This window comes from Podarcis muralis, chromosome 13, assembly GCF_964188315.1.
Source record: "Podarcis muralis chromosome 13, rPodMur119.hap1.1, whole genome shotgun sequence".
Classification (NCBI taxonomy): Eukaryota; Metazoa; Chordata; class Lepidosauria; order Squamata; family Lacertidae; genus Podarcis; species Podarcis muralis.
In genome coordinates this window covers 19,962,894-19,976,524 of record NC_135667.1, presented here as the reverse complement: position 1 = coordinate 19,976,524, position 13,631 = coordinate 19,962,894, and the positions used below count along the sequence as shown (strand labels likewise).

Genomic DNA, 13,631 nt, shown 5'->3' with positions numbered 1-13,631 from the left:
TCAGATGCACCCTGGAAACTAGGTATGCAGTCCAGATATTAACTCCTCCCAATGGACCTGGTGGCTCATTGCCCAGGGCAGCAGCACACAGATCAGGAGATTCCTAATTCTAGTTCCTGCAATTTCTGTCCTGCAATTTCCTAAGGAACCCACAAAGAGGCTTATGACACCCTTAAAACAGGTTTATTGGACCAAGGACCAAAGTCAACCTGATCAGATATAGATCAGTTGGCAGGTGTAATATATGATTATGCACACACATACACCATGTGTGTTTATAGGTGGCTCATTGTGTGGCAATGGGATGCAGGGCCTTCTCTGGTTTTCCATCGTGTCGCCTCGGTTGTGGAGTCTCCTCCATGTTGACAGTTCCAACAGCAAGTGAAGCTTTTTCCTTTAGGCTTTTGGCAATGGATGGATTAAAGAGCTGGTCTGTCTGCTGCAGGAATGTACATTTTGCCGCAAATTGCTTATTGATGCTTATTGGTATTATGATGATGATGATTTTAAATCTACATGGATATGTTATATTTTATTGGAATATGTTTGTATGCTGCCCTGGGAACCATTGGGTTGAATGATGGCGTTAAAATGTAATACAAATACTATTCTCCCACCAGGTTTCGGGGTGTGTGTGCTTCTTACTCCAAAGAAACTCCAGAGTTTTGACCTTTTCTTAGACTGACTCTGCTGCCACTTTAATCTGTTTGCATCTTCCCAGACACTGAATTCACTTTATTTGTTAGGGGAGGCACTCCCAGAGTACAGACTCATGCAGAGATGCAGTGGGCAGCCTCCTTCAAGAATAGATTGCGTTGCTGCATCTCATCATTGTTGCCGGCAGGCTGGCCTGTGGGTAGCACCTTGAGGGGAGTCGGGAATCAGAAGCTGTAGGACAAATCAGAAGCAGTAGTGTATAACCAAGGGTGTTCAAAAAGGCCAAACAGCACCACAGACAAGGAGCATTTTTTGCATCCCCTCAATTTGCTTTGATTTTTGAAAGCCTTTATGGTTTTTGAATTGCATTTGTATCCTGTTTCCCAGCTTGGACGCATGATTTATCCCTGTTATATAAAAATGATAGGTTTACACAGTTGCTCACAATGGTTTTACATAGACACTGTTGAATGAGCACTGGTGATATCAATTTCCCCATGAATAAAGGGGGAAGGGGAATGTGTGTTAAAACGGCTCTTTGGGAAACCAAAGGAGGGAAGACCCCAATAATATGGGTGGATAGGCAGGGCAGATGATAGCTCAGTTGGTTAGAGCATGAAGCTGATAGCACCAAGGCTGCAGGTTCAGTCCCCATATGGGACAGCTGAATATTTCTGCATTGCGGGGCTGGATGTTCCTCAGGGTTTCTTCCAATTCTACAATTATACGATACGATAATCTTTATTGTCATTGTCCCGTACAGAACAACGAAATTGAAAAAATCTACATCAGACATTCAAAAATCCACAAGCCTGCTATCCCAGCCTGGTTAGCCCCTAAAAACTCTGATACCCCATAACTGAATACAATATACTCACATAAAGACTACCTTACACTGCATTTAAAACCAAAATCACATTTGGATAGAAACTGTTTCTCAGGCGGCTAGTCCTAGTCCTTGTAACCCTGTACCTTCTTCCAGAAGGCAGAAGCTGAAAGAGATCATTTCCGGGGTGTGCACTATCCTGCACTATCTCTGCAGCTTTCTTATGGCACCTGGAAGCATAGATTTGATCCAAGGTGGGAAGAGTGCACCCAATTATTCTTTACAACCCTGGACAGCATTGTTTTTCCCCTGACCGTGCAGCTCCCAAACCACACACACAGACCATAAGTTAATATAAGTTAAAGTTAAGGTTATATGATTCAAAATGCACAAAAACAAACATTTTATTGGTCTATTAATGCAACACTTGTCAGCTTTACAGGTGAAGACGAACTGTTTCAGCTATCGGGCAGACATTTGAGCTGAATCCTGTGACAGGTGCCCCTCCCCAAAGCCCATTGCCCCTCCCCCATGCCCAGTTCCTAAGACAGATGCCTGCCTCTAAATCTAGACCTGCTTACTAGGTAAATTGGTGCTTTTGGGAGGTATTCAGTATCACACAGTCTAGGAACACTGACTTCCAAGCCAGTATCCAGGATAAATGTCCAACCTCACCAATGTGAGGGACAGGCCCTGATTTTGCGGTTGGGTAAAAAAAAAACAACACCCGCATTGACTATTTAGGAGATGGTGTCTTCAGTTAACTGGGGGAAAGCTGTCCATATGATTGGCACATACAACGATCCATCAGGTGGACACATGACAGAAAGGTTAGGTCACTTGCAGTCCAATCATATGCAATGCTAGGGGTGCATAAGCCCATTGTTTATAATAGGCATAGGGGTCCCTTATTTTGCACAGGATAAAGTTGTTTGGGTGAAATTCGAAGAACACAACTGAGAGTAAGGTCAGGCTCTCTGAGATCAAGCAAGCCCAGGATTCAGCAGTTCATGCCTGATTTTGGGTCACCATTGTGCATGATCCTTATAGCACTCATGTCTTTGGGGCCCTCTCTGCGCTTTCAATGGGTTGGTGCCGAGATCTGGTGGTGTGAACGTGAAGCCAGGCAAGAAACCGGAGGCTGATAAGCTTATGGCACCACCCAAGGTCACTGCAAACCTGCTGGCGGTGGGCAGCTTAGCCAGGGATATTTAAAACCTCGCCTCCTAAGCTGCCAACACGGCCGTCTTGAGCTGACGTCAGTGAAAAGGATCATATCCAAAGTCGGGCAAGATCCAACGCAGGACTTTGTGTGTGTGTGTGTTGCTGTATTACAGAGAGAAGGGTGCGAAGCCCCCTCTTTGGAAGGACTTGGGTGTATCTTCTTCCATTTTTCAAGCAGGGAAGCTATTTGGTTGGGTGTGACCAATTCAACTCTTTCAAAAGAAAGGGAGAAAATACTTGTTGTTGGTGTTGCTCTTGGAGCTCTTCCATAAGGCTTGTTTATTGAACCTGATTTGCTTGCACAGTGCATACGCGGAGGGGTTGACTAGGTCTGGTCTTTACTGAGCATGCCTTCTGCCTAGTTCCCAGGGAGGTTATACAGCAGTGAACATTCACTCTGATTTGCTTGCACCGTGCTGATAAAGTCTGCTTGCTAATGATTTGTTCATCCTACACTTTCCAGTGCATTTCCCCATCAGCTTCCTAACCGGAAGGATCTTCTGCATTATGGTGCTTTCATCCGCTTCAGTTGTGCAAAAGCTAAATTTCCAGTATGCCCTCGAATCCTCCCCTGGCAGTCTGGAGGTGGCTTTGCTGCGTTTTCATTTACTTTTTATTTTTGTTGTTGCTGCTGCTTTTATATTTTGTTAATTTCTTTTTTTCGTAATGGCTGTATCATCCTTGCAGTTATGTGTGCTTTGATAGCTGAAAGCTGCTTTGAGCAACTCCTTTGAGGAGTGGAGGAGTGGAGTACAATTCCAGCAAAGCAAGGAAGCCATTTTTCCATGTGTGTGCTTTTTTAAAAAACAAAGGTGTCGACAACAACAAAAAACGACAACAACCAACTCTTGGAGCTCCCTGGATCCACAACTCCTTCTCCCCTTCCATGCTATAGTTGCATTCCCTCCCCAGGCAGCAGCAAGAGGATGAAGGCAGAGAATCTCCCTCCAAAATGCCCAGATCAGCACTTTGATTAGGGCCTGGAAACTGATTGGTAGCCAACTGGTGTCATGGGCTCAGTTAGAGCTGTGTGGCAAACCCAGGAGCTCAGGGCTGGGTATGCTTTTCTCCCCTCCCCCCTTTTATATTGGAAACAGCCCTGTGAGGTAAAGGTAAAGGGACCCCTGACCATTAGGTCCAGTTGTGGCCGACTCTGAGGTTGTGGCACTCATCTTGCTTTATTGGCCGAGGGAGATGGCATACAGCTTCCGGGTCATGTGGCCAGCATGACTAAGCCGCTTCTGGCGAACCAGAGCAGCACATGGAAACGCCGTTTACCTTCCCGCTGGAGCGATACCTATTTATCTACTTGCACTTGGTGTGCTTTCGAACTGCTAGGTTGGCAGGAGCAGGGACCGAGCAACAGGAGCTCACCCCATCGCGGGGATTCGAACCGCCGACCTTCTGATCGGCAAGTCCTAGGCTCTGTGGTTTAACCCACAGCGCCACCCGCGTAGTCTAGGTTAATTTAATATATGTACATAAGCAGCAGTTATTGAAATGAAATCATGTAGTGCAGGAGTGCCCTATAAAATCAGATCAAGGGGCGTGTGATGGAGGGGTGCTGGATCCCCCAAAGTATTTCTCAGAGAGTAGGGAGGGATTGCGTTGCCAGCTGGCCAGAAAACAATATTCTCTTTTTTTAAAGAGAGGGTTGAAACCAGCATGTCGCCGCCCGAAGCTTGTCACCTAAACACCATCCCCCCCCCCCCCCACCGACAAGGACTGCTGTTGTAATTCAAGCAATATATATGGTTTAATGTCAGACGAATTGCACCCAAATGCTTAGGGGTGTTTCCAGCGCTGTGTGTTTGTGCACGCATGTGATTTCAGGAGTCTTTTTTGGTATGTGATAATAGCACATCTTCCTGAGCATTTTGGGTGTTGATGCACGATGTGCTTTAGTCACCGTTTGAAGAAATGGCAGTCTTTCAGAATTTTATTTTTTTCTGAGGCAGATTGAGTTGTCTGTTAAAGAGACAGTGAAAAGGGCTTTTTATATTTAAAAAATAGTGACCCTAAGGAGGCAGTCTGAAATGCTGCCCTCGGGAAGGGCTCCGATGTGTAGAAATCTAGCAGGCAAAGATTTCCCTGACAAATTGGCGGGAAACTAGTCACTAGCCAAATTGTTTCTGTATGCTGAGATCCTGTTAAAGGTGTAATCCAGGTGGTCGTCTTGCTTGTGGGATCATATTAGGGGGCGGGCTAAGAGGAAACGAGCCTATCCTAGCAACAGCTGCCGCCAGTGTCGGAACTCTGGCATAGCCTATCAGATTTCTATATCGTTTTTTCATCCAATGAGCTCAGTATTGTTACAACAGTCCTGTGAGGGAGGCCAGGCTTAATATCTGGCCCAAGGTCACTCAGCAAGCTCTGTGCCAAGGATTTTCGCTCGAATGCTCTCACCGCTACATGACAAATGACAGTCACTTGTAGTTTCTGGCTGGATTAGGTTGAACAATTTTAAACAAGTTTTCATGGAAAAGCGGGGTGTTCCGTGCTCCAGTGATGTGGGGAGAAATGTAGGGGGGAAGCTCTGAGGAAATCCAGAACCCTCTTCCTTCTGACCACCACCACTACTCTGGGCTCTTAAAGAATTCAGCACACAGGCCCATGACACAAATTTGGGGGCAAAATAAGATGGTGTGTGCCTGGAGTCGCACTAGCACAACTAGGGCTTGTGCGCACACCATACATTTAAAGCAATTGGCATCTGCCAAATAACCCTGGGAATTGTAGTTTGCTGCTCACAGAACTGCAATTCTGAGACCCTTTAACAAACTACAATTCCCAGGATTCCTTAGGGGAAGTCGTATGCTTTCAAATGTAAGGTGTGTACGCAGCCACTTTGCAGCATGCCAACAGAGGGTTTAAAAAATAAAAAAAATTAAAATTGGGTGGGGAAGGGAGCAGAGATCTGGGGCCTGACACAAAGGACCTGGAGCTCAGGACCCCTGGGCCACAACCTCACAATGGCACACTATTTGCAATTTTAGCCAAATTATGATCCATAGTCTCCTGTAACTAGGGGGTTTGGGAAGAGTGTCACCCAATTGTTTTAAGTATCCCTCCTTGCTAAGATATGGACTCTGCATGTACACCATACATTTAAAGCACATTCCGCCACTGCCGCCTCAAAGGACGCTGGGAACTGTATTTTGTTAAATGCGCTGCTGGGAATTGTAGCTCTGTGAGGGGCAAACGACGTCTTCCAGGACTATCCGGAAGCAGGTGGGATGTGCTTTGAACATACAGAATAGGTGCGCAATGTCAGGCGCATATTTGTACTCACTAACACTGGTTGGCTTACGGACCTGGCGGAGGCTGCGTGTGCAGGAGAGGGCAGGGAGGAAGGAGGGACTGAGGGGAAGGGACGATACGAGGGGGCTCAGAAAGAAGGCCTTTCTGTCGCCTCCGTTGCTAAGGGAAAGGAGTTGTTCTCGGGCCCAGTGCCGAGATTGAGCTCAGAGCCCATCTGCACCAGCTCTGATGGGAACAGCTTCTGCGTGGGCATCCGCCGCCTCCCCACCAGGCTGACGAGACAGTGTGTAAGAGCGGGAAGGGGGCGGTGATGGACGAGGACTTGGGGGTGCTCCAAGCCCCTCTGAAATCTTTGGCAGGGAGGGACCTTCCCTGCGTCTGAGCCCACCCTCTCTACTCTCAGGTCAGTCTGGCCCGACTGCCTGCATCTACGCAGAGTCACCTGACGCAGTTCCTTACAAGGATGCAATGGTGGGCTTAGCTAATGCGATAGCTATCCCATTTCTGCTGCTCCTGTCAAGTCCATATGCAGCTCCCTGTCATCCAAAACAATTCTCCTGCTTTCCTAGGATAAGGACTGCCACACTTTTCTCTGGTTTCTGCTCTTCCTTGCAGCTTTGGCATGTTGAGCTCCAAGAAGCCAGGGGTCAGAGGACCAGCCAGAGGACTGCATTCCCTTCAGGGCAGCCTTCTGAGGACCGCATGTCTGTGGTGGGTGGGGCCAGAGGCAAATGTGGGTGGAGCCATGCATATAAATTTTACCTTTGCACAGGAGGCCAGTTTGTACACATGCTCACACTTCCGTATTCTCCATGTGGGCAGGCCAGAGGCAACACCAGAGCTCAGAGACACATTCCAGCCAATCAGAAACATTTGTGGGAGCGAAGGAAGGCCAGAGAAGGGTGTGGTCTGGGGAGATTTCTGAGGGCCAAGTAGAGGGGCTTGGAGGGCCACGCTTTTCCCCAGACCTGAGATTCCCCACTTCTGTAATACACAAGGGGGATAGGAGCCTTTTTCTGCTGGCTTTTGTGGAGCCACTGGAGTGGCAACACTGCTTTATCGCTACATGCTTTGAGGCAAGTCAGCCCACAGATTCTGCACAGGGCCTTGCAGAGCCAGACAGAGGCCCGGGCCAGGTAGATAATGTGCCCCCCCTTTTTTTACCCTGGGGGTAACTGAAGTCTTAGAAATAAGTAAGTATATAAATAATTTTCACAAAAGTTATGCTGACAAATAATGTTATTCCAAGGCTTGAACTGTATCTGCATATTTCGCCCCAGTGCATCCCCTGCAATTGTAAATATGCTGGCTGAGGCCCCCTTTGGAATCAGAGGCCCAGGCCAAGTGGCCCATATGCCCCCCCCCCTCTGTCTGGGCCTGATTCTGCACTGGACCCAAACTAACCTCATTAGTCTGCAAGGCTTCCTAAGTCGCCATCTCAAAACTTTTACTCTATTGCCAATGGGCCTTCCCCATGGCAGGAGGCCTTCCTCACCCTCTTTCTCCCTTCCTCCACCCAGTTTTCTTCATTTAACACTGAAAATTGAAGAGTTCTGTGAAACTCTAAAGTGAGTGAGATATGATTGGCAAGAGTGGACTCCGGACGCCAGCTGGGCCACCGAATGAAGTTTCCAAGCTCATTTTCAGAGGCAGTCCCACAGAAGGCACGTTAGCGTCACTGGCAGAGGAACGGGAGTGCAGAGGGAGTGGACCACCCCCAGCACCACTGTTTCAGTAGGGTGCCATCGCGGCGGCCCCCCTGGACACACCCTGTTTACCCCTGCGTGCACACCGGGCACCACGCCCCCAGAACACGTGCCACGCCCCCGGGGCGCCAGACACTCCCCCGCCTGCTCTCCGCCCCCGGTAGCAAAGCACGCAGCTTAGCCACTGGTTAGTGTGAAGGATGGGGGAGAATTCAGATTCAGATCACATTTAAAGGTGAGCCTTCCTCACTCACACTTTCTGAAGCAATACACAGAATGGAACAATATTGTCCTGTGAAATTTGCGCTTCTCTGAATTTTGCAAGGCAGTTCTCCAGCCAAGCAAATGTGCGCGAAAATGCATATGTGTAAAATGTGTGCGTAAAAGTAAAAAAAAAAAATAGTGATCAAAGTGTGCAAAAATGCATTGTCTTAAGGGAAATCGCTTTGCAACAGGGTGCGTTTTAGGCAAAGCTTCATTAAAATGTGTGCTTTAAGAGACATTCACACTAAAATGCTGGTGAATTTTCATGAGGACCTAAAATATATATATATATCACAAAACTGATGTGGAAATGTGAAGAACTGGAGAACCACAATGGCGTAGTATTTAGAGTGTCGGATTAGGACCTGGCAGACCAGGGTTCAAATCCCCAGTAGGCCATGAGGCTAACTGGGTGACTTTGGGTCAGTCACTGCCTCTCTCCGCCTCACCTACCTCAAAGGGTTGTTGTGTGAATTAATTGAGGAGGGGAGAAAGAACCATGTACAGTGGTACCTCAGGTTAAGAACTTAATTCGTTCTGGAGGTCCGTTCTTAACCTGAAACTGTTCTTAACCTGAGGTACCACTTGAGCTAATGGGGCCTCCCGCTGCTGCCGCGTGATTTCTGTTCTCATCCTGAGGTAAAGTTCTTAACCTGAGGTACTATTTCTGGTTAGCGGAGTCTGTAACCTGAAGCGTCTGTAACCTGAAGCATCTGTAACCCAAGGTACCACTGTACACCACCTTGAGTTTGTTAGAGGAAAAGGTGGGATATGAATGCAATGAATGGATGGATGAATGATTTAAGAATGGAAATATGGGAAACTGATAAAAACCAAAATGGTCAGATCCACCAATCCCAAGTGAACAGTCAACAGTCAACACAGACCAGGGTATGTGTGATGTGTTGTCCATGTTCTAGAGCACATATGCAAAGCGCTGCCCAAAAAAGATCTTGCCACAACCGCAGATCACATCGATTCTGCCTCCCCACTTTTCTTTGGCAGTGTTTTATGTCATAGACAGGTTGGACACAGAGGGATGGTGGGAGGAACCAGCTGGGGAATCCCCAAGGAAGAAGGCTCAGAGCCCAGGGAGTGGTGGTGGGACAACAATGGGTGGTCAGTGGTAGAAGAGGGAGAAGACTGGGAGGAGGAGGTGTCAGAAGCTGAAAGGGTAACCGGGTTTAGTGAGCAGGAAGAGGCAGTGTCAGAGAGCAGTCCAGAATCAGAGGCAGAAGCTAAAGTTTGTGACTGGGAGGAAGGTGGCCAAGAGGCAGAGGTGAGTCTGGCTCCTTCCACCCTGGCTCCCAGAACCAGGAGATACATGAAAAGAGCAGAGCAGAGATTGGCTGCATGCAGGTGAAGTCTCTGATTGCTTGGAGAAAGCCCTGGAGAGGAGGAGACATAGACGGCTGTGGGGAGGTGGGAACCTTTAGTCTCGGCAACTGATTCCATGGAGTAAAACCACCAAGAATGAGATGCCGTGCTCATTAGGCCTGACACCCAGCCAAGTCCGTGGAGATTGTGTTTTCGCTAATAAAGAGTTAACTCCAACTTTGCGCAGTGTGATTTACAGACTGGCTCGCTCTGTGATACTTCAGGCGCTTCGTAAACAGAGAAGTGAGAGGAGGAGAAGAGGGGGAGACATTAATGAAGATGAAGGAACTGAGAGCTGTGGCAAAGAGTGCATCTTCCAGCTTCAGAATTAGTTTAGAAAATTATCCCAGTTCAACCTGCATTCTGGAGGGCAGGGCGGAGAGTGCGTCCCCAGGGCCATCCCCAAATAACGTGCTCCTCGAAGCAGGGCATCAAACAGGAGGGCTCCCCTGCTGAGAGCCTGAGGGAATCCTGCCTCTCTCCACCCGGCCCAGGGCGGCACCTGACAGGCTTCATAAGGCCGGCTGCTGCAGTTGTTGCTCAGCAAGAACTGGGGTATTCGGGAAGAAGTTTTGTTGGGAGGTTTTGCTGTTACTGATATTAACTGATATTACTGATATTAACCTTTTGTATTTTTATTTTTATGTGGCAATTGTTCAGTTTGGTTATGTAGTTTTTAATGTGTTTTCTTTATTTTTATGACTATTTTGCTATGTTTGTAATTATGTAAATCTTTTCATATTGTAAGCCGCCTTGAGCATTGTTTTAACTGTGGAAAGGTGGAATACAAATAAAATGATGATGATGATGATGATGATGATGATAATAATAATAATAATAATAATAATAATAATAATAATAATAATAATAATAATTTATTTATACCCCGCCCATCTGGCTGGGTTTCCCCAGCCACTCTGGGCGGCTTCCAACAGAACACTAAAATACAATAACCTATTAAACATTAAAAGCTTCCCTAAACAGGGTTGCCTTCAGATGTCTTCTAAAAGTTTCGTAGTTATTTTTCTCTTTGACATCGGGTGGGAGGGCGTTCCACAGGGCGGGTGCCACTACCAAGAAGGCCCTCTGCCTGGTTCCCTGTAACTTGGCTTCTCGTAGCGAGGGAACCGCCAGAAGGCCCTCAGCGCTGGACCTCAGTGTCCGGGCAGAACGATGGAGGTGGAGACGCTCCTTCCTGATGTTGATGCCCCCTTTCTCACCTGAAGGCAAGGTGCAGAGTGGCCAAAGCCAGCCAGGTAATTTTGGCATCTGAGGCAGAAAATCCCACAAGTAGAGATGGAGGAGAAATTTGATTCAGTTTGCGTTGAAAGGCATACCTACCGAATTCTCGCTTTCCAAAAGAATAAACCAACCATAAGAGCAATCTTTCAAAATTTGGACTTCTCCAGGTTGTGCTATTCGGTTTTCCAGCCAATTGATGTATACAAAAAATTCATAACTTGGGCTAAAGTGTACACATACTTGTGAAAATATAGTGGAAAAATACATTATTGCTTTGCAAAACTGCATACAGAAATGGGGGTATTAGGAGAAATCCACACCAAAATGCTGGTGGGTTTTGGGGAGAACTTTAAAAACACAAAACAAAGAGGCCACAGGTCAATGCAGACATGTGGAAAACTGAATTTAAGATTGGAAAAAATGAGAAACCAAAACTTCCCAATTCACCCATTCTTTCCCACAAGCACCTCCTTCCCCTCCCTGGCAGAAAAAAATACAACAATAACCACTTAACTGACAACTTGCTGCCCTTTCATGACCGCCTGAGGCAGCTGCCTTCCTTTCCCCAATGTTAGAGACGTCCGTGATATCAATAAAGTGGAGAGAAGGCAATGAGGCAGAATCTGCTCACCTCATGGGAACAGATTTGAACCATTGCTTTTTCTGGGTCGTCAGCTTTCAGTCCTACCCATCCCTTCAAGCCTTCCTCTTATCTCTGACTTCTAGGATCCTTGATAAGAAACAGGCAGGTGGGGAGACCATCGAGCTGACTGAAGAGGGCCGGGCTGTTGAGGTGACCGAGAAGCACCCGCCCATCGTCGACTGCACCTGCTTTGGCCTCCCTCGTCGCTACATCATCGCCATCCTCTGCGGCCTGGGCTTCTGCATCAGCTTCGGCATCCGCTGCAACCTGGGCGTGGCCATCGTCAGCATGGTCAACAACAACACCGTCTACGAAGGGGACAAACTCGTTGTGAAGGTGAGACTGTCCTCCCTCTAGAGCAGGGGCGGGCTTTTTTTCTGTTGAGGGCCAAGGGACGCGGGTGGCGCTGTGGTCTAAACCACTGAGCCTCTTGGGCTTGCCGATTGGAAGGTCGGCGGTTCGAATCCCCACGACGGGGTGAGCTCCCGTTGCTCTGTCCCAACTTCTGCTAACCTAGCAGTCTGAAAGCACACCAGTGCAATTAGATAAATAGGTACTGCTGCGGCAGGAAGATAAATGGCGTTTCCGTGCGCTCTGGATTCCGTCACGGTGTCCCGTTGCGCCAGAAGTGGCTTGGAAACCACTTCCATGACCTGGAAAGCTGTCTGTGGACAAACACCGGTTCCCTCGGCCTGTAAGTGAAATGAGTGCCGCATTCCCACAGACGCTTTTGACTGGACTTAACCGTCCAGGGGTCCTTTACATTTACCTTTAATTCATTGGAGGCCACAGGGCAGTGCTGGGTGGAGCCAGAACCAATTATGGACAGAGCCAGAGACAAAAGTGTTCTGGAATAACTAAACCAGAATGAAGTTTTTCAGTTTTTCACCATGCCTAATCAGATCAGCATCCCCAGTCCTGCATAGGTCTACTCAGAGATAAGCACTTCTGGATTTAATGAGGCACTCCCTTTTTTTACTATTGCTTCACACATTCCAGAGCCCTGACTGTTTCCCAGGGTCAATCTTCTATAGCAGATGTGGGGACCTCTTGGCCCTCCAGATGTTGCTGAACTACAACTCCCATCAGCCCCAGCAGCATGCTCGATGGCTAGGGATGCTGGGAGTTGTAGTTCAGCAGCATCTAGAGGGCCACTGGTTCCCCACACCTGGACTAGGATGACCACCACAACATACACTTAAAGCACAAGCTTCCTCCCAAAGAATTATGGGAAATGTAGTTCACTCCTGACAGAGCTACAATGCAGAGTACCATTAACGTAAACTACAGTTCCCAGGATTCTTGGCTGGAGAGGGAGCCATGAGCGTTGAATGGATGGTGCTACTGTGACCGAAGTCCTGCTACTGGCTGTAATCAAGAAACAAATCTTTCCTCTATTCTTCTCACCACTTTAGAAAGCGGAGTTCAACTGGGATCCTGAGACAGTAGGCATGATTCATGGATCCTTCTTCTGGGGTTACATTGTCACCCAGATCCCAGGAGGGTTCATAGCACAGAAATTTGCTGCTAACAGGTAAGATGCAGGTAGGGTATTTTTTTTAGTGTGTGTATGTGTAAATCAAAGAGGGGGAACATGCAGATTTTGGCTCACCCCTAGTGATCTCATTCTTTAGAACAGGAATAGAAAGATACCCTGGTCCATTTGGGTTAGCTCACTATCTGGTGAAAGATGAAGATCATGAAAATTGGCTGTACCTTTGTATAAACCAGATTATCACTACAGCAAAAATTTGGTATTTTGTGTCTTTTTTTTTAAGTTTGTGGTTCTTTTCAAGTAAACTTTAGTTGATAATTTAAGAAGTTTAGCGTGCAAGAAATTAGCAAGCATGAGGAACATCACTGATCCCACAATAAACACCTATCTCGAAACACACATGCGTACATAGACCCTCGCTAGAGAAAGCAAAGGTTCCTTATGGTGTTTCCTAGGCCTGTCCTCTCACTGTGCAGGTCTCTAGTCTCTACAGCACTTGTGTATATATTATCCTGCGGGAAGAGGCAGGGAGCTGTTCAGAGCAATTGGCTGACCATCAGAATGTGGACGTGGGACATGGGTTCAAATCCTCCTTCAGCCATGAAAGTCGCTGGTGATTAGGGCCATTGACTCCCTTCTCACTTCACAGGCTCACGTGGAACAAAAAACCCCTGTAAATATCAAAAGAATAATGATGAGAGGGAAAGCAAACGGGCCGGGCTTTCTTTCTTTTTCTTAACACCTGCCTTTCGGTCCACAGGGTTTTTGGCTTTGCCATTGTGGCGACATCAACCCTGAACATGCTCATTCCATCGGCGGCTAGGGTCCACTTTGGCTGCGTGATCTTCGTGCGGATCTTGCAAGGCCTTGTGGAGGTAAGGCCCGCACCCCTAATCTCCGCGCTTTCGCACCGCCCCGTAATATCGACCTCTCCAC

The 13,631-nt window shown here is 47.5% G+C and overlaps 1 protein-coding gene across 1 annotated transcript in view; it reads left to right on the top strand.

Moving 5' to 3' along the window:
* The window catches only part of SLC17A7 (solute carrier family 17 member 7), a 58,047-nt gene that overhangs the window by 27,788 nt on the left and 16,628 nt on the right, over nt 1-13,631 (top strand). The window contains exons 2-4 of the mRNA XM_028703289.2: nt 11,284-11,536; nt 12,616-12,734; nt 13,456-13,570. Coding sequence (XP_028559122.1) covers nt 11,284-11,536; nt 12,616-12,734; nt 13,456-13,570 — 487 coding nt within the window. The remainder of the gene's footprint in view (nt 1-11,283; nt 11,537-12,615; nt 12,735-13,455; nt 13,571-13,631) is intronic.